This window comes from Leishmania martiniquensis, chromosome 35, assembly GCF_017916325.1.
Source record: "Leishmania martiniquensis isolate LSCM1 chromosome 35, whole genome shotgun sequence".
NCBI classification, from domain to species: Eukaryota; Euglenozoa; class Kinetoplastea; order Trypanosomatida; family Trypanosomatidae; genus Leishmania; species Leishmania martiniquensis.
The window spans coordinates 1,067,030-1,087,626 of NC_090170.1; the positions used below are offsets into that span (position 1 = coordinate 1,067,030).

At 57.3% G+C, this 20,597-nt stretch overlaps 5 protein-coding genes across 5 annotated transcripts; all 5 read right to left on the reverse strand.

Moving 5' to 3' along the window:
• Positions 1–1,184: 1,184 nt before the first annotated feature.
• On the reverse strand, positions 1,185–5,774 carry LSCM1_01027 (uncharacterized protein; the record flags this gene model as incomplete). The annotated part of the gene is made up of 1 exon (XM_067318653.1): positions 1,185–5,774. One exon carries the CDS (start codon positions 5,772–5,774, stop codon positions 1,185–1,187), a length of 4,590 nt encoding a protein of 1,529 aa, XP_067174758.1.
• A 1,076-nt stretch (positions 5,775–6,850) lies between these two features.
• LSCM1_01028 (uncharacterized protein) lies at positions 6,851–8,407 on the reverse strand (the record flags this gene model as incomplete). Its single annotated transcript, XM_067318654.1, has 1 exon — positions 6,851–8,407. The coding sequence occupies one exon, from the start codon at positions 8,405–8,407 to the stop codon at positions 6,851–6,853; it is 1,557 nt and encodes a 518-aa protein (XP_067174759.1).
• A 1,405-nt stretch (positions 8,408–9,812) lies between these two features.
• On the reverse strand, positions 9,813–10,721 carry LSCM1_01029 (uncharacterized protein; the record flags this gene model as incomplete). The annotated part of the gene is made up of 1 exon (XM_067318655.1): positions 9,813–10,721. One exon carries the CDS (start codon positions 10,719–10,721, stop codon positions 9,813–9,815), a length of 909 nt encoding a protein of 302 aa, XP_067174760.1.
• A 1,986-nt stretch (positions 10,722–12,707) lies between these two features.
• Positions 12,708–13,976, reverse strand: LSCM1_01030 (uncharacterized protein; the record flags this gene model as incomplete). The annotated part of the gene is made up of 1 exon (XM_067318656.1): positions 12,708–13,976. The coding sequence occupies one exon, from the start codon at positions 13,974–13,976 to the stop codon at positions 12,708–12,710; it is 1,269 nt and encodes a 422-aa protein (XP_067174761.1).
• A 4,915-nt stretch (positions 13,977–18,891) lies between these two features.
• Positions 18,892–20,322, reverse strand: LSCM1_01031 (uncharacterized protein; the record flags this gene model as incomplete). Its single annotated transcript, XM_067318657.1, has 1 exon — positions 18,892–20,322. The coding sequence occupies one exon, from the start codon at positions 20,320–20,322 to the stop codon at positions 18,892–18,894; it is 1,431 nt and encodes a 476-aa protein (XP_067174762.1).
• Between the last annotated feature and the right edge of the window lie 275 nt (positions 20,323–20,597).

Sequence of the window (20,597 nt, forward strand, 5' to 3'; positions counted from 1 at the left end):
AACGCGGCCAGCGAAGACGAGACAGCACCTCAGTGTGCAAGCAGTTGTGGTACCAATGATGGTGTGCTGCGCACACGCACACAAGCAAGATTCAGTAGTGATCACGCGACCTGATCCCTGAATGTGCGCTCTACGTTGTGATGGGAGTGCGCTCGTGGCACCAGCGCGGTACACGCGACGCAGCGCTGCCGTCTGCGCGGTAGACAAGACAAGGCGGAGGCTGAAAGCGGAGGGGTACGCTTACAGTAGCGAATACGTGCACGAGCACACCCTGCCGCGTGGGCTGCGACAGGCGCCGATGCGTGTAGCAGAGGAAACCTGGCGTGCGTGCAGCGTATATATATATATCTGTTTGTGTGTGGGTGGCAGGTTTTCAAGACTCAAAGCAGTGAATGCGCACGTACAGCTGCCGATGTATGAACCTCACACACATTGCGTAAATTCGCTCGTACGCGAGTGTGCGCGTCAGGAGAGAGAGCGGAGAGAGAGGGCAAATGAGGGTTGTGGCGATAGAGAATTCGACGAAAAAAGATGGAGTGGTGCGAATTCGGAGAGGAAGGGGGAGTGCGCATCTGGAGGAAAACTGCAACTGAGGCCACCAGAGCGGGAGGTGTCGCTGCCGATGAGCGGCTGATTGACTTGAGGGATCGGTCAACGCTCTCTCAGCCTCTCTACCGTTGATTTCGGTCACCCACCGCAAAAAAGAAAGAAGTCAAGACGGGAGGCTGGAAGACAGAGGGGGGGAAGGGGGATGAGAAAAAAGACCTATCTGCCCTTCCGGCGACACACACATATACACACACACACAAAAGGCAGCAGCGGTGTGATGTGGGCGTCAGTGAACGACGTCACGGCTGTCTTTCGCCACCCCTCCACCACAAAAGCTCAGCACGCGCGTCAGCCAGAAGAAGGACGCACAAGCAACACAAAATCTGATGCCGCTGAGCGACATCATACATACAAAAAAAGGGCGGAAGCTTGTGGACTCCGCTGACGCTCCTCAATTCGTACGCGCTCTCTCCGTTTCTTCTCTGCTCCGGGAGAACGCGCCGTGCGACCCCCTCACCGCCGCCACGGCCACTACACCGCCGGCCACCCGCCTTTGTTTCAATGCCGAGTTGCCTGCAAAGCCACGCTACGATACCAAGAGCATTGCGCGTCGGTGGATGACGACTCGCCGCTGATCAGGAAAGGCGTGGATGCTCAACGATGAGGTGGATCGTGTGCGTCACCTCTCGTTCGGCGTCGTCCGTGAGAGTGATGTGTACCAGATGCTCACCGGTTTTAAAGGCGAAGAGCTCGAACTCGCTCTCATACACCTTTCGGCCCTCTAAACCTACAATTGCATCGGCCTTCACAGCACCTGTTAAGACGGCTACGTCAAAGTGGGAGTCGATGGATATGTGCACGTGAAGGAGGATGGCGCGGCGCCATCGCGGGGCTGCAACACGGAGACACAGACGAATCGGTGTCACAGCAGGTATGATAATAGGCACTGAGTTGCCATCGCTGCCAGCGCTGAACGTGCCGCTCTCGAAGCCACTGGTAGACGGTAGTGCTAGCCTAGCGCGGCGCGATCCCTGCCCCGCACTGAAGCTCGTCTGTGCCGCCCACTCCATGGACCCAGTGCGACGGCACACCCGAGCGGAGCTGGTAGTTGTAGAGTCGGACAGCTGCTTTGGCGCCTGCCCTTCCCTGGTGTAGGTTATGTGTCGCTCTGCCGCCGCCTGCGATTGCTCAAACCTGTCATACACGGTTGTCGCCGTGACGGAGCCAGTTGCGCTGCCGAGGCGGGCCCCACGGCAGGCGGCGTTAAGACGCGACACAACAGGGCTCGTCTCTGTACCACCGTAGAAAGAGTCCCCGTCAGACTCCCAGCAATAGATCAACACCCCTCCGTCTCCCAAAGTTTCTCTCTGCAGCACTACGGCGTCGGCGCAGCGTTCCGTTTCATCCGGTAGCGATGAGAAGGATCGCGCTTCGGCGGGCTGCGGTGGCAGCACTGTCTGCGGCACGTAGACCTCGAGCGCTACCACACATTCGTCCAACGGTTCCGCGCTCGCTACCTCGGTGCCGATCAGTGACAGGTTCAGCTCCAGCGTACCACTACACTGAGGTAGTTCGCGCACCACCCACGGCACCAGGAAGCGCAAGCCATCCTGGTCCTTCGCCGGTGGAATGCGCGTGAGCTTTATCGGCGGAACCACGTATTCAGCACCTGCGACGATGAAGGCGACCGGCAGATCTGCGAACGTGAGGGCGCTCAGCTGCAGCTCCATGCTGTAGAGGCGACTCCGATTCGCGATGCGCACTTCCACAGCGCGGCGGTCCTTTGTGAGGGTCACAGACGTGACGACGAGGCCGGGGGAATGAAACAGTCGCAGCCGCGTCTCTGTCACACGCCGCGGGATGACCGCGTACACGGGCACCGCGTCTGGTACGTGGCGCGGTTTCTCCGGCGCAGGGTGGGGCAGCGAAATATCCGTGCGGAAAAGCACGTAGTGCGCGCCAAATTTACTGATCGTCGGCGGCGCCTCCAAAAAGCCCGGTATCATGACGACGTCACCGGGCTGCAGCGGCGTGCGAGCGGCCGCTTCCAAGGCCCGCTTGTTCAGCGTCACAGTGGTGTCCGTCTCGTTGCGACGCTCCTTGCAGCCTTCACAGCCGTCCAGCTGGCACTGCTCACCGTGCGCAGTGAGCGAGATGCAAGTGATAGGCACGCGGCCGCAGTTCACTACGCGCACCGTGAAGTCAATGCGTTGGCTTCCGAACACCTCCACCTCGCTCGTGTTGAGGGTGCAGGAAACCTGTGGGAGTCGCTGCAGTACCGGAATGTGCATGGGGGCCGGAAGCTGTCCGGTTATGGACTGCGACGAGCGTGCGCCTGCCAACCTCAGCGTTACGCCGTCAATGATCAGAGTGCCTTCCTCGGTTGGTTGCACCTGCAGCAAGACCTTGCGCTTCGCAAGCGGTGGCACTTCCACATTCGTCAAGGCATACGAGATGGGTGACTTCAGCTTTCGCGACGAAGGCTCCAGCACCGCACTTTCTCCAGCGGCGGCGGCGTCGTCGTCGACCGCGAAGAGGCACGCACAGGAGACGCAGCGCAAGGCCAATGCATTGAATACAAGGTGCTCTTGAAAGGGATTGTACAACGTCACAAGGACCGACGCGACGTCGCCGACTGTCCAGACGGTCCGACTCGCGAGCTTTCTACCATTCAGGCACAGGACAGTCAGCTTCAGCCGCTGCGTATCGATGAAGGTGAAGAGGGCACCACCGACGGGCACCGTCTTCGGGGCCAGGTGCGGCGGCAGCGGGAACGCCTCCCACGCGAGGAAGAACGGGGGTGGCACGATAGTCATGCTCATGTGCGGCTCGAGCAGCGCGGAAGCCTCGCACATGACAGACTTCAGCATCTGCTGCGTTGGTCTGTCCAGTAGGTGCGGAAACTTGAACAGGAGAAGCGTCGCCAGCTGACAGCGCAGCGCCGCCGTGGCCGCCGCAGGAGCCATGCGGTCGAAGATGTCGATGAGTTCGAGCAGCAGCGGCACGTTCAGGAGTGCGGCGTTGGTAATACACTGCTTGAGTCGCACGACGCCGCGATCTGGCGCCTGCTCTTCCACGGAACTGAAGATAATAAGGGGTGTACTCAGCGAGCCGCTAGCGCTGGCCGCCACCTCGATCGTGTCGCTGTCTTCCACCAGCGTAGCAGCTGGTGTGACTGCCGCTGTGCGGCTGAGCTGGTAGAGCAGGTCCGCTGGCTTGCCAGTGCCTTCGGCGGCCCCATCTCCGGCTGAACTGATGCTCGAGGCTTGAAGCCTGACGAGGGGCAGTCCAACGCCAGCCAGTCTGCACACGCGCAGCAGCACCTCAGCAGCTTCCTCCAAGCACTGCAGACGCGCCTTTATGGAAGCGAACTCCACCAGCAGCGCCCGCGCACGCCGTTCAGCACCGTTGGTCATGCACAAGTACGCAAAGAATAACAGACTGCGCTCCGCCCACTCGACCCCGTAGGTGGTGTGGAAGAGACTACGAAGCATGCTCAGCTCCTCGAGAAAAGGCTGCCGCGCTTCCCGCGCAGCCAGCAGCTCGAGTCGCTTGAAGTGTGCTTCCAACTCCCGTTTTCGGAGCATGACAAGGCTCGAGTTGAGCGCTGCCACGCTTGTGCCTCCGCCGCTGAGCTGTGACGTGTTGGCGACTGTGGATGCGGGGAAAGACATCAGCGCACTCGCCGGTGCGCACCTTCGCAGCTGCCGCAGTGACTCACTCAAGTACACGTCGATTTCGTTGAAAGCCAGTCGTAGAACACTCTCAACGCAACGCTTCACATCGCTGCCTAGGCGATAGGACTGCGGGTCGGATGGCACACCCCAGGTGCCGGCGTTCAAGCAAACGTGGACTCGTAGGAGCAGCCCTTTCAGAAGCGTTACCTGCGCCGCTACGTTTTCCTCCACCTCGCGCGTCAGCCGTGTTCGCATCGAGTTGGGCACCGACGCACTCTTGAAGCTCAGTATCGTCTGCTTCAGACTCTCGCCGTACTGTGCCACGCAAGAGCCGAGCTGGTTCACAGAGGCCGCTAGGCCCGGCCCCCAGGTCGGGTTGTCGCTTTGAAGCTGCACGACTGTGGCGTTCAGCGCGTCGCGGTGACAAAGTAGCGTCGTCTGAAGGTAGCGATATCGAGCGGCGGCGATGCCCTCTAACGTCGCTGAGCACCAGAGACAGTCGGCGTTTGAGTTGAACTGTGTTTCCCCGTAGACAGCGACGGCGGCAGTAACAGCACCGACTTGCAAAAGTATGTCCGCCGCTTTCTTCTTGAACCTGGAGGCAATCAGGGTGCTTGCGTTACGCGCCGCCGTAAACGTGGTGAGCTTGTCCATGGGTGTCCGCAGAACCGTACTATCTGCCCTCTCGGGTTCACTGAAAAGACGCAGCGCAGCACCTTGGGCATCGACTACCGCCTGCGCCACACACGCGAGCAGTCGCCGCACGGTCTGACTCACCGGAACGGACTCGGAAACGCACATGTAAAGAGGCGACCGCGAGAGCTTCTCCGCTAGCTCCTCGGGGGGATCCACCACGACGCAGCGGCACACCTTATCTTTGAACTGAGCAGCAAATATGATGCTGACGATCTCCACCGCGTGCTCGACAGCGACCGTGAGGACGGCGGCGTTGACGACGACCACCACGGCCATGGTGGCGCGGTGACTGTCCACGTTTTCCCAAGGCGACGTTCCGAGATCACTGGTAAGAGAGAAGGGCAGCGTCGCCGATAGATCGACAAGCGAACCTCCTTTGCCACGTCCACTTGTCTCACCAGACATGCTAGTTGACGCAAAGATGCTGGAACTCGTCGGGAAGGAGCTCCACGAGAGCTCAGAGGCCGGAACAGGGGGTTGCAAGGCCAGACAACATCGCAGTGCCGCTTCGTATCCGCTCACGGTTCCATCGCTACCAGTGAAGGCATCTGAGTGTCGGTTTCTTGAAAGATAGCCGAAACCTGTGCTCGGGTTCGACGGCACTGGTGAGCACCTATAGCTCACCGACGGAGACACGGCACTACTCAGCGATGCTGCCAAGCCCGCTGTCGTTGTCGCTGCCTGCGTCGCTGCTGAGGCGGCGCCTGACTTGGCGTGAAGTGTTTCGCCGCTCCAGAGAAAACAGACGGAGAGCGGAAGCCATAAAATGCGCAGGTGCGTGTGCTGCTCCAAGGAACTGCTGCTCGTCGGGTAGTACTCGGAGATGAGAGAAGGACTGAGGCCAGCGCGCATTCTCAAAGAAAGAGTGCACGGATAAGGGGTGTCAGTTGGGAGGGCCGGAGCACATCCTGAGGTGGACGCACAGTTGAATCGAGAACCAGGACGGCCTGCAAGGCAACCACCTCTCTCGTTCTTTCGTCTTGGGTTGGCTTTACTGGCAGACAGTAGGTGGGTATTTCGCGAAGACAGTCTCAGCTCCAAAAACTTGATGGCAGAGAGGGCCCTTAGTCAAAGATGGGGGAGAGGAGGTGAAGAGAGATGAAAGTGAAATGCGTGCCAATACACCAATACCGCACTAACCTCACATTCACCCCCTTTCTGTTTCTCTTCGTGGCGTTGCTATCGTAATCTTCATTAAAACGGAAAAAGGCAAGCAAGGGTGCTTTCTAGTCGCGCATTCAGGTGCCTCTTGGGTACCCCGAGGGATGATGGAGGGGTGCTATTAGGTGCGTGTGGGTATTGCGGTGGAATACAGAGAAAATGCTCAAGAGGTGTGACGGTACGCATCATCAGAGAGCGAGAGGTTGCAGAAAAGGACTGTGCGAGGAGAAGGGCGTGCCTTCCTTCCTCCATTGAGCTCGACCTTGTTTAGTCTTCCCTATGGGAGTCAACTGTGGGGACGAGCAGCAGGCGAGGAGAACACACACAGGGAGAGACAACGTTTCAGTACTCGGACGCCGCGCACGTACACATAGATGCGAAAGCGCTCCGTGAAGGAAACTGACGCCAGGAGACAATCCGGTCTGCCAAGAACATGGCGTCTGTTGCGTGCTCCTGCGTCGCCAGCTCAGCGCGAAGTCTTCATCTTAGACGTACCGCCGTGCCCAGCTGTCAGGCGTTCCAATCGACTTGTGGCAAGGGAAAAGATGAAAACATTCAACCACGTCTCTGCGATGACTAGTGCCGACTTTCGCCTTTCTTACTGGCGCGCGCCACGGCTGCAGGGCACCCATCTGTCATGCGCGTCGTTGTCCGGTGCTCCTCCTTGCGGTGGCGCCCCTGTGGTTGCCTGCGCGGCACTTTCGTCTGTACTCGCAGGCACACTCTACCACCCGTTGCACGCCTCATTCTCTCGCCTTGTTGCCACTTTACGACTCCATCAACAGAAAGCCAAATGGAATGCACCGGATCGGTGCCCGGGCCAAGTGGCGACGTTTACCAAGCTTGTAGTAGAGTATCCCCTTCAGCACCATGGGTGCGTCGCTGTAGTTCGCAAAGTACAGCGAGAACACTCGAGAGCCTTCGGCGACGGTGGCCGAAGGCTGCTCGCCCGTTTTCTTCTCGGTAGCAGCCGCTGCCGTGCTACCCTCTCCTTCACTTAGCGCCGTGAAGACCCCCTCACCGAGGACCTCCGCCACTCCGCTGCCGATGAATTCGCTGAAATGGTCCCCGTAGTCGCGTTCGCGCAGCATGCGCAGAACGTCGCTGCTATGCAGATAGCCCACCTCCTCGACCAGCTGCATCAGCTCCATGTCCAGTCGCACAAAGTAGGAGTTCACAACGAGCACCTCAGCTCGCTCTGCCCCTGTCTCCTCGTGCGAGAGAGGCACCAGCGAGAAGCGAACGCGAAACTGGCGGTGTGCAGCGGCAAAGTATCCGATGCCCGCATGCTCCTTGTTCGTGTACTCAACGTCGTAGGGCTCAACGGAGACGGACAGACTGACGCTCGCGTCGTGACATGTCAGCCTCGTCGGGAACTTCTCCCGCACTAGCTGCGTCAGCGCCGCTTGCTGAAACGCACACGTCGCCAGTTCGGCCGCTGTGACGGTAGGAAACCCGGCCAAAAACTGTGCTGCCATCGGGAAGGCTTCGCGGTGCCGGAGGGCAAACACTTCTTGCTGCTGGCCAATAGCGCCAGCCGAGTAGACAATGTCTGGGTCGCTCTCTTCCACCAACTCCACGGGACCACGGCCTGCAGGAGCAGGTGCGGAGGACGCTGTAGGGTCTATGGACGTCGCCTCAGCAGTCGACTGTGACATTGTGGTGGTGGCGGATCCCGCTTCTGCGAGACGATCATCTCCAGAGGCGGCAGCTGCCCCTGTCTTCTGAGCACTTAAAGCGGCGGAAGGTGTGGCACCACCGCTTCTGGACGACTTTTTCTGGAAGAAGTCATCCGGAATGAAGTCCTGCTCGGTAGGTCCACTCGAGATACTCAGCGAGGTGGCCAGCAGTTGCTTCGTCTTGCTACTAAGAACGCGCGCCAGCCGCTGCTGCAGCCACAGAAGGTTACGGTATCGCATAATCTGTATTGCCACCGAATTCATACCGGTCGCCACCGGTACCGATTCGTGCAGCGCGTTGTGCAAATCGGTAAAGCACATCGCAAAAAGCGTGGTTGTGTCAATCGAAAGGCACTCGGAGCTGGGGCGCTGCAGGTGCTCCTCGACGGGGTCTCGGCTCGCTGTCTTGCACGAAGATGGCGTTGAGGATTTTGTTGCATGGACTGAGGGCTTGCATACCCGCGGACTTGGATGTACCCTTCGTGAGGTGGATGTTGTGCCTGGCACCACCGTGCTCGTAGAATCGCCTGTGCGGTAAAGAGGCAGCGAGAGAAGAAAACGAATGTCTTGCACGTAATGTGGGCGGGTGTGGCATGCCGTGTGCAGCTGCTTCAGTACTCTCCGGTACACCGGCGCCACCTTCATTGCCTAGAGAGAGGGAGAGAGGGAGGCGGTGGGGGATATGAATGCCTGCGCACGCTGGCGCGTTGACGCGTGAGAGCCGATACGTGCGTGTTGTTTCTGGGCAGGACCAGAACTATGTCGCAAGCCGCCTTCAAGCAACAAAGCGGCTGCTGGTCTCCAAGTTGTGAGAGACTTCGGCCGCTGAGGATGTCCATGTCATTCTTCACGGAGAGGGTCGGGCGGGGGGAGGGGAGGGGGAACGGCGATAAGGAAGGGCGTAAAGATGAGAAAATCCCCAGCGAGGGAGGGGAAAAGGCGAAGCTTCAAGCTGGCAGAGAAGGGCGGCACGCACGAAAAGGAAAGGCGACGCAACGGCTGAGGTGTCATTGCGTATGTACCTTCGTGCGTTAGCCACCGAGATGCTCCTTACACTCCCCGCTCATTACACACTAACGAAAGGCAACGTGAGCGCGCGCTTGCGCAGAGCGCGAGATCGCCCACTACACGACTGGCCGACAAGATGCTGCCGCAGCCTCCCTTTTTCGCGCCGCTTTTTTTTTCCATTCTTATATATATATATATCCCTTTGCTTTGTGCAACTCTTTTTTCACGCGCAGCAGTGCCCACAAGACACCGTGCACGGAAAGGCGAGGGGGAGATACGGGGCCGATACAAGCGCACGCATGCCCTACATGCAGCCCGAACGGTCCACAGGAAGGAAAGCAAGAGGAAGACACCGGCATGAAAAAGATTGCGGATGAGACCGCAGACGCTAGCAAACGGGGGACGCAAAGAATTCCCAACGATGTCGCGAAGATGACAGCATGCGACAAACGATACCCGAGAGCGAGCCCTCCGCTTTGCGTCCTTTCTGTGTTTCATCGCTAGACGAACGCCATGGGGAAAACGACGACAAAGAAAGACGGGCAATGCCCACACGCAAAAAAGCATAGAAGCCCACCTGTACGTGAGGGACAAACACCTGCGCACTCTGTTTTCCACGCTATGTCGCCAAGGGGAGAGGGGGGAGGAATAGGGAGCTTTCGCACACGGCAACCCCTATACCACAGCCCCTACCACATACTCGGAGCAATAGAGCGCCGCCGGGGACTTCTCTACACCGATGAACGTCACAGCGGCCTCTGTCCGCACACGAATACGGCAAAGCACGCACACGCACGCACACACACACACAAACGGTAAAGCACATCGCGTGTGAATCGCCAAGGAGAGGGAAGCGACAAGAAGACGCAGTAACACAACGGAGATCGGCAAAGAACGTTCCGTCTCTTTTTCCCACGTCGCCGAGAAGCTTCGAGAAGTGGCGCGATCGTTATCCACGCATCGCGCTGGATGCACTCGCGCGACCGCTCAAGCGAGGAGAGAGGCGACTTCCATGCAGTCTACATCTCATGAGCCTCTCACCTCAGGTAATGGACTTGAAGAAGAGGGCTATAGAGAGGCCGATAATGAGCACAATCATAAAGAGCAGGCACAGCTTAAAGGTGCCGGCGGACTGGTACTCCGCGGCCCTCTGAAGCTCTCTGCGCGCCTTTTGCACGCGGGTGTGGGTGATGGTCATGTTGTAATCAATCCGGTCCAACAAAGCGCCTTGTTCAATGACGAGTGTGTTCATATCCTTGAACATCTCATGCAGAGACTTGATGGAGCTGTAGATGCGCTCAAATTCCTTTACTCGTTCATCCGCCATCTGCTGATTCAGCATGATCGTCTCCACCTGCTCCTGTGTCATGCCTTTCTGGAGGTACTGGTCCATAAGTGCGTCGTTCTCAAGTTGCTGCTCTACCGCTTTCTGCCGATCGCCGCCAGCCCACCGCTGCGAGACAAGCTGCTGCTTCTTTACATCCATCATGTAGCGGCGCTGGCTCTCGCGGTAGAGCTTGCTAATGCTATTGATCTCGTTCACTAGGCACATCTTGACATTGCGTAAAATGCTCAGCTCGGCATCCGTACCCCCGTCAGGAAGGTCTCGTGTGTAGGCAACTTCCAACTCTTTCACGCCTACTTCGCTTTGCTTGAAGAGGCGATCGATAGTATCCTGAGCATGCTCGATCTCGGCTTCCTCGCGGCTTTCGTCACGCGTGGAGCTGAACTCGACCTTGAGATGATCCTTGCGCAACTTTTCTAGCGCCTTCATGTTCTCTTTTATTTGTTCCTCAATGCGACGCACATCGGCCATTTTTTTCATCCACAGCGGTGTTACGTAGATCCGATTCATGTTCTCTTCTTCGGCGAGGAGCTGCTCCATCTCCGGGCGCCGCGGCCGGATAGAGCGGTACTGCAGGAACTCGCCTGTGCGGTCGCGAGTCGCCATTTTTATCTCTTGGCACGCGACTAGGCTTTTTTGATATCGATGCACGCAAAGTTGTCGGAGGGAAAGGAAAGGCATGTGGATAAGACTGTTGGACACCGAGTGGCGTGAGCGGCGCTAACGAGGAGCAGCGATACAAATGCAGCTCAGCGGTTAGGCAAGCACTTGCTGCTGCTGCTGCAAGCACACATATGAATTTCTGCAGGACTTTGTGTCAGTCCAGGGAGGATGCGGAGACGGAAGGGAGAGACTGAAGATGTCTCCAAACGTGGACTCCTTCTGCCGCCTATGTTCTTCTCGCTTTTACGCTCGCCAGAGACGAGTACATGTAGGATGCGTGCCAGCAGAGTGCCGAGAAGAGGCGCCACATTACGAAAAAAAAGGAAGGGGAAAGGGCCATTGGCTGGAGCTCGTCGTCACCCCTCCCCCTTCCCCTTCCCCCCACTGTCAACTCCAGGGACGAAAAAAGGGGAGGAAGCCAACGACATCGATACGAAAGAATGTCCTTCAGCAGCACCACGAGAAACGCACAGAAGAAAACAAGGAGCAGATAAAGCAAAGCGAAACGAAGAAAGAGAGCGTTTTTGTTGTTGATCATAAAAAAATGTTTGTTTCCGTTTTTTTTATTTTTGTGTGTGTGTGTGGGGGGGGTGGAGATGGCTTCAGCACAGACGACCCTCTGAGGAGAGAGAAAAACGAAGGGAGGTGAAATAGAACAGTGAAAAAAAAAGGGTGGGAAGCAATGCTGAGAAAAAAGAAAAAGAAAAAGCGCCGGGCACAGGTAGGAGTCTGCCCGTGGGGAAGGCGGAAGACAACTGAGAAACACGCGCTGGGATAGACAATGACCCAGAAAGCCCCACCGAGAAGCTGCTGCGGCCCCTACAGCCCCATCGCCTGCTGCCTCACTCTCCAGCTCCACATCGTGCAATTTCACATCCCATGCGCTCTCTCCGTTCATGTGCTCGTGTGCGCATCAGAGAGGACCTCTGCCCACTGCTTTGTGCGCAATCCCTCTTTCGCGGGGGTTCTCTTCGCCTATTTCGGGGGCTGACCTGCACGTTGTGATGAACATATGTATATGCAACTGTGCCTGTCTCTCCCTCAGGAGGAGCCACGGAGAAGACAAGGGATCCGGGCCGCATTCTGCAGATGCCGATTTGCGCGCTCGTACACACACACACACACACACGCAGACGCATGAATGAAGGTCGGCCGCCATTGACGCTTCCCACTCATGACGACCTTCGCGCAATATAGCGACAGTATCGAGGAGAGAACGGACAGGTCAAGGGGAGCATCAGTTACGCCATGCAGCCTCGCACCTTTCGTTCACAGCTTCGCTTGCCACCTCGCAGCTCAGCTCATCACCCCTTTGCTCCACGGACTGTCAGCGACGCCTCGCAAGGTGCAGGAGGGCGCCATCGGCGTGAGAGGGGCCAGTGACCCGACTCGGACGGCTCAGCACGGTCACTGCCGGCAGTCACACCGCCCACATACACACACACACGCGCCTCACAGGTCGCCTCAAAGTCACTGCCATTCTGCCCGTCGCCACCTGGTGCAGCCCATCCCCTCAGGGCCGCTCAGGCTGCCCGCGCCGGGGGCGCAGCGCGAGGCCCGCGTACGACGAGCTCGACGCCGGCCGATGCGCCGCCTCCCTACGCGAATGGCACGAGCGGCTTCACTGTCGCAGGTCGCTGACATCGGCAGCGGTGCAGCTTTGCGGCTACGCATCCCGCGCTGTACGTACTGGGCCCCCGCCACCACGAAACGCGGCTCGGCACACGCCGAAGAGACACCTACGGCCCATCGAGGTGTCCTGCACCAGCAGGAAGCACAGCTAGTGAAGAGAGAAGAAAAGTGTTGTGAGCTGAAGGGAGTAGCTGCGAGTTGTACGTGCAGAATAGTTCCGCACCCTCCCTCTTTTGTGCTGGATGGAGGCTGTAGCGAACAGTAAGCAGGGGGAGCGGTATATGGGCAGTCCGGGTGTCAATTGGGCGCCCCCAAAACCGAGGAGGAGCTGTCGTACTGCGCCTTAATCATCTTGGCAATTGTCTGTAGCTGAATGATAGAAGTGCCCTCGTAGATGGCACCGATCTTGGCATCGCGGTAGAAGCGCTCCAAACCAAAGTCCTTCATGAAGCCTACACCACCAGCCCATTCTACCGCACGGCTGGCGGTCCTCTCCGCCACCACCGAGGCAAAATATTTTGCCATCGCCGCGTCCTGGATGAACACGTCCTGATTCTGCTTCTTGCGAGCCGCATTGTAGACCATGAGCCGCGCTGCGTGCAACTCTGTGGCACACTCGGCGTACTGCATCTGCATACCCTGGAAATCGCCGATACACTTCCCAAACTGCTTGCGCTGGAAGAGGTACGGCATGACAAGGTCTAGTGAACCTTGGGCAATGCCGAGCATCTGCGCCCCGATGCCGATGCGCCCCTCGTTGAGGATGCTGATGGCAACCTTGTAGCCCTTGCCGACCTCTCCAATGACGTTTTCCTCCGGCACCTCGACGTTCTCAAAGCGAAGCTCCGCCGTCGAGCTGGCGCGAATGCCGAGCTTGTTCTCCGTCCGCATCACAGAGACTCCTGGCGTCTCAGACGAGTCCACCACGAAGCAGGTGATCCCTTTGTATCCCTTCGACGGGTCCACTGTTGCCATGACAAGGAAGATGCCGGCCCACCCGCCGTTTGTGATGTACAGCTTTGTGCCATTGATGACCCACTTCGAGCCTTTTTTCTCCGCCCGTGTATTCAGCGAAAAGGCGTCGCTACCACTGCTCGCCTCAGTGAGACAGAAGCACCCCACTGTGTCCTTCGCGAGTTTTGGCAGGTACTTCCTGCGTTGCGTGGTGTTGGCAAAGTTGAAGAAGATATTGTTCACAAGTGTGTTCTGCACGTCCACTGTGACTGAAACGGCGGGGTCGTGCCGCGCTAGCTCCTCGATAGCGAGAATGCTAGAAAAAAAACTCATACCGCCACCCTCGAGCTCCGAAGGGGTCTCGATGCCCATGAGCCCAGCAGCGAAGGCTTCTTTGAGGACCGCAGGGTCCATAATCCCCTCCTCGTCCATCTTGCGAGACCTTGGAGCTACGTGCGCCAGGCTAAAGGCGCGCACCGTCTCCACCAGCATCTTCTCCTCATCTTGAAGGTACGTGACCGGGTTCGGCGGCGTCTCCACAGTCACTGCCGGCGCCCGAGAGAGCACCACGACAGTGCGCCGCATCAGAGGTTTGCTTGCAAGACGCAGCATCAGAAAATGGAGCTGAAGGCGTATAGGTGCGTGTGTCGGGGGGAGGGGGAGGGGGAGAAGGTATGGAGAGAGGACAGGCCGCAGATGTGGAGAGGAGGACTGGCGACCAATAATGCACACAAAACCAAAACAGCGTGTGCGCCCGACGCTTGACAGAAGTGTTCGAATGCCTTCAAGCGTTTTCTCTCGAAATGTGTTTCGAATGGTGCTCTGTGCAAGAATGTGTGCGTGCAATGAGCAGGAGAAGGAGGGCGGGACCAGACGAGCAGTGCTCGGCCACTGTGTAATGCACAGTTGGTGATGATGAACGTTAACTGAGCAATTGGTGGTTGAAGAGCAGGGAAAAAAAGTACGAAGCAGCAACTACAGGCTGTCGAACAGCATTGAAAAGCTGCGCTGTTTCAGGCACCTTACTTTTCATGCTGTGCGACTGTATAGACAGGCGTGCTTCACGCAACCGGATTTAGCGCAGTGGCATCATGGGGCGCCGAGGGCGCCTTTGCTGCTTCTGGAACCCTTTTGCGCACTCGCGAGGCGGCGTGCACCACAGCCTCTTGGTCCTTGCGCCCTACCTTCGAGCCAGGATGCCGGAGGTTCATATGAACGTACGGTCAAAGCAGGCAGCTGCCTCTTTGATGATGTGCGGCAACGGGGGTAAGTGTAGAACACACCTACGTCGTCGCTCCTCCTTGGCACAGTTGTGCACGCCTGCATGTGCGTGATGCAAGTGAGCCTCAACGCCGTGCATACAGTGGGCAACGGACATAGAGAGAGAGCGTGCGCGCCGGCGGTGGCGAGCTCGCGGCCTCAGTCGGAGGAGGATGAGGAGGGGGGTACCAAAAAACAGAAGCCAAGAAAACACTACCGGTGAACCTACTCGAGTACTTAAGAGAAAAAAGGATAAAGTGCGCGAAGGGGGAGGCCCCGACGAGGTTCACCCACCGACACGGGCATCAGTTCAAGTAGAGCTGTAACCATCTCTGCTGGCAAGAGAGCGGGAGAAGTGGAGGGGAGCGGAGGCACAGAAGGCAAAGCAAATCGAACGCACCCGGCAGTGAATGCAGTGAGGTGCGAAACCACAACGGACCCACGGCAGACGACGTCCTCCTCCGCTATAGGCCATGCTTCTGAAGGAAGACGTAGTACCAGCCGGAAAGAACAGACAGTGAGGCACACAAACGCCCTAGCAGCTCTTCCACAACGCCACCTCAGGACCTCTCACGAACCGGCCGAATCCTCGGCTGCTTGCAAGTGACATGGCGCCGGTCTCGTCGCCGACAAGCCCGTCGCTTCTGCCGCAGATGTCCCGAACACCCCTACTTGTAGAAGAGACTAATTGTTGGGGCGTTCTATCCCTATGGTGTAGACCTTATCTTCGCAGCGCCTTTTCTTTGGTTCCCCATGGTCCCCCTTCTTCGCCTTGGCGCATGGCTTAGCGCGCAGTGCAATGGCTACCACTACCCCAATCGTAGTGTGGTGCACTCGGCGGGCGATGCCGCCCCATAACAAGTGTCTCTGGAGGATGCTTGTAGGCCCTCTGAGGAGATGAGCAAGCAAGACGGCAGCGACAATCTGGGTAGTGCTGGCTGTGACGCTGACCAGGAGCAGGGGGATCCCTCACGTTTTCCGTCCTGAAGAAAGGAGGTGCGAGATGCGGCTCGTGAGCTGAAGAGGCGCTAGAAGACAGCATCAAACCACGCAGCTCATCACACTGAAGTGCGACCGTTCAAAGTCGGGTGACAGGCACGGCGCCATCTGAGTAGACGTCCTCATCAGGACAGAGCACATGCCTCATCTACAGCACCATTTTGAGACGTCGCACAAGTCGGCTCACAGACACGATGAGGTCGATCACTCATCAGACATTGCGGGTGACGGAGATGTTCTCAATGGGGCGTGAGGTGATAAAAATCACGTGCACGAGAGGATGCAAAGAGGTTCATGCAGTACACCGCGTAGCACACGACGCGCACCAGCATTAGAAAGCGGTCTGCGACGATGATGCGCAGCGAAAGGAGGAGCGGCTACCAGTCATTGTGGCCCCTGCGTCTGCGCCGCCCCCTCTCTTCTAAATGTTTCTCTGAGATCGGCAGCGCCAGAGACGTGCTTGTGAAGGAGTCTGTCTGTCTCTGCGAGTGTGTTTGTGTTCGTGTGTGTTGATGAGAGAAGACTTATAACAGCCTCCGTTGATTGGCAGAGAGCAGAGCAGACCACACCGTAGCTGATGTGCAGATAAAATGTCGCTTGCCGAAAAGGTTACCTTTTGTCATGAGCGTCTCCGTCCTCATCGACAGAGCACATGCTGCTTGTGCACAGAGTACATGATGCCATTCAAGCCCACGCCCTTCTGTAAAAATGTATCAAGATAACGCCGCACGCCCGCGCAGCTAGCCAGTGCGAATTGAGGGATACACAATACCACGAAAAAGGAGGAGACAGAAGGAGGAATTCCGCGGCAAAAGAGGAGGCCGGCTGTAGGAGCTGCCCTTGATATGAAACGTCTACTGTGCATGCGTGCGTGTGTGGCGCAGGTGAGGAACGAGACTGACAAACAGTACTGATCTGACTCCTTTGCCCTTGCTACCTACTTTGAGTGCATGTGTGTGCGTATGGGTTTGTGTTACAGTGAGAGCTTCATGATGTAGCCTGATGTCCCCCAATGTGTGGGGACTGCGAACTGCGCGGCTTGGCCGGTAGCCATGCGAGAGGACAAGCAAGCGAGCAAGCGAAGTCCGCCCACCATGAGAATGACAGTAGGAGGAATGTGGACATGAGAAGGTTTGCCGCGTGCGGCGCAGCAAGCACCATGAGGCAAAAAGGAGAGCTTTAGGTAGCGGACGGTTCTTCTGTATGCGGGGACAGCGCCATATAAGCCCGCTGCTCCCTACGTATGCATGCGGTAACCTCACTTTTGGACGGCCTCGTCATGTTCTTTTCCCACTGCGTGTCACACGCACAAAAAAAAGCATGCGCGGCGAAAAACGCAGCCGAGGTGATCCCCCCATCCCCCTTTCTCTCTCCCCCTCCGCACCGCCACCGGTAGGAAAGCTTGAATTCAGTGATTTCAGGACCAGGCGTGTTTTTTATCGAATGAAGAAAGCGAGGATGAGCTAAAATTCACGAGATCACGGAGCGCCAGCGAACATGCCCCGATGCCGCCGAATCGCTGCCTTCTTGCCGATCAACGTTCGACCTATACGAGATACGCAACACTTTAAAGGCCCCCGATCGGTCGCACGTGAAACCGCGGAGAGGATCAACACCATCAAGCCGCCTGCAAGCCACATCCAAAGAGATGCGCTCAGAACAGATAGGGGCAGAATTTAAGGTGCTCTGTCAGAACACCGAGAAGGCAAGAGCGAGCCATGAGCCGGGGGGGCGGGGGATTCGCAAAGAGAGAGAGGGGGGCGGCACACGACCGAAGAAGAAAAAAAAGTGGACGAGACGAAGGGCGTCCGTGTGAAAGACGGCGAAAACCTCCCGTCCAGCCTGATGGTGGAGTTTCAGCAACGAATAAGCGTTGAGGGTGGGCTGGGTAGTGAGGTGAGTAGTGTGGCCATGGAGACAAGCAGCACGCACGCAGCCTACATAGCGGCGCTGAGGAAGCACAAAAGGCACACGCAGATGCACACGCTTCTAGGAACTCACGATACGCCCTTCTTCTCCATCTCTTCTCCTTCGCGTCAGCCAAGTCCTGCTCTCTGAACGTAGGAGAGGGTGCTTGCGGACCGGGAAAGGCCGAGGCAGTCAGGCAGACAGAAAACATCGGGGTACATCCTGATGTTTCGCTCTGTCATAACCCTTTTGGGGGGGGTACACTTTCGCCTCACTTGACAACGGAGGGGGTGAGAGGGAAAGAACGAAACAAATCAAAAAGAACGCAGAAAAAGAAAAATCATTACACAGAGAGAGAGGGAGAGATGGCTGGGGAGAGGGAGAGAAAATGCCGACACACCAGTGCGATCGCTGCCCGCAAGAAGGCGGCGTCGCACAGGAATACGATAAGAGAGTGCAGTGATGAAAGGGAAAAAGCAAAAACGACAGAACAGAAACAGAAACAAAAATACGTTTCTTGTCTTTTTTTCCTTCACTGCCATTCTGCGATAGTTCAGTGCCTGCGCTCCTGTGCTGAGAAGAGGTGAAGGGGAGATAATCGGCCCCATGATGGCGCACGCCCTAGCACCGAGTTCCGTTGTCGGTTTCATCGGACAACGAGAACACCAAGCAAGTGGCAAAGCCACAAGCGCATCGCTAAAGGAACGCGTGTTGCACGAGGGCTGACACAGATAAAGACCCCAATTCGCTGTCTTTTTTTCGCTTGCAGCGCGAAGCGGGTGCATGCCTCTTAGCAGCAGCGAACGCGTGCTATGAAGGGAGGAGAGGAAGTGCCGGTGGCCGCCTTTTACGGCGAAGAAAGAGAAAGGAGAGGACTCGACTACGCAACGGTAAAGAGAGAAGAGAGGGGAGGCGAGCGAAAAGGGTCAAAGCAAAATAGGATGTGAGCACACAACGGCCACACACAAAAAAAATTGCGTTTTTTCCCGTCTCTGAACCGAAAGGGGTGGGGAGAGGAGCGTTCAAAACAGCAAAGGGAAATGAAGCGAAAAAGGGCGTTTGAAGACTGCGAACGGTGTTGGTGCCTTCGCCTTAGCTCTCGCGAAACGCACGGCATGTGCGCCAGTTTGTCTTTCCTTCCCACGCGCCTATTTCCTCTCTCCGCCCTCTCATCTGTCATCTGGGGTCGTGCGAGAAGATGCGAGAAGGGCCCATCATGCATGGCAAAGAGCGCCGAGCCCTCCTTTTATCGTCCACGGCAGCGATGAATGCACCGGCGCGCACATCTGCACAAGAGGCTAGGTAGATGGGAGGTGGAAAGAGGTAGGGAGAAGGCCATCAGCCGTACAGACAGAGTGTTTCAAAGCTTGCTGCCAGCGCCACTTTTGTTCATCCCTTCCAAAGAAACAACGAAGCCGCCGCTGCCGACGCGCTTCACCTTATAGCAGGTGTTCTCGACCTTGTAGCGGGCTTTGAACTTTTCTCGCACGTGCGCCAACACGCGGTCCTCGGCGCTGCTTCGGAGTAGCAGAAGAATGCAACCACCAAAGCCGCCACCCATCATGCGACCACCCGCTACGTCCTTGTCCTCATTGATTAGCTGCTGGATATAGTCGAGCTCGGGAGTGGTGACCTTGAGGAGGTCGCGCATGCCTGCATGACCGGCGTTCAGAATTTCGCCGACTTTTCGGACGCGTTCCTCACGCGACAGCGGTGCCGCCGCGTCATTCACCCTGCGAAACTCCAGCGTCCGCAGCTGCTCCATGATTTGGTACATGCCCCGCTCGAACTCGCCTGTAGTCATGAGAGGCTTGAACTCCGCCATGAACTTCTCAACATCACCGTCGAAGCCGTACTCCTGTGGGTGGCGCACCATCAGGGAGAACGAATACGGCTTGCCCCGGTAGCGGTGCTCGCCGATCTTCTTTTGTGCGTTCTCTTGATCGCTTCGAACAGCGTTGTACCCCTCCGCCGAGCCAGAAAGCAGGTCGTGTTTCACCATCGAGTCGATGAGCATCCACGAGTACTCACCGTTGCCGAGCAAAGGTCTCATGTCGATTGTCTCAAACGTGAGGTTTTTGCAGTCGAGGAACATAAACTTGTCCGCCTCCGCGAGGGCTGAGATGAATTGATCCATGATGCCGACCTTCACGCCGCAGTATTCCGTCTCGATGAGGCGTGCCTCTTTGGCAAGCTCTACCAGATCGTGCCTCTGCATGGCTGGCAAAATAGGGTAGCGGCGGCCACTCGAAATGGGGCAACCCTTGTAGCTTTCCGTGACCACAGAGTTGATGGCATGAATGAGCGCCACACCGAAGGCGGCTGACGCGCTCATCCCCGCTCCCATGGTGAGGGTACCGTGCACCACCATGCACAGCCCCCTGAGGGATGGGTCATCGATGGCGACGCCGAGGCAGTTCAGCCGCAGCGTCGCGGCTCCACGCACAAACGTTGTCCACGCCTTGTTGTGCGTGCCTCCACCAAGGTGGTCCATGCTAAAGTGCTCCTTCGTGTACGTTGAATAAAACCGAAGCTTCGGCTTCGCCTCATTCTGGAAGTGTTTCACACGCCCGACAAGAATGTGCGTGCCCTCCAGCACGGCCGCCGGGCAAGTCCACCCCTCCATGTAGTCGACATGCTCACCAATCAGGTTCACGCGTCCAGGCGAGAAGGTAAACAGTAGCCACTCTACATCTGCATCGTTCTCGACCTTGAACTCCTTGCGGAAAATCGGCGCCAACGTTGCCAGAGTGTCGTCAAGACGCTCGTCTGAGTAGCTCTCGCCAGGCATGGCTGCGTCGGATTAGGAGAAAGCCGCTGAGGTGTTATTCGCTTGCTGCGTGAAGGACAACCAACAGGAAAGCACCACAGCAACACGGAAAAAAGGAGCGAATCTCTGAGAAAAAGAAGCTGAACCGACTGGGGATAAAGGGTTTGAAGCACAGCAATGCGATGGGATGGCAGGGAGGAGATGATGATGCGCTCTGTCTTGAGTACCCTGACGGTGTCGTTTCTCTCTCTACACACATATATATATATATAGATGTAGATATTCGCGCGTGTGCT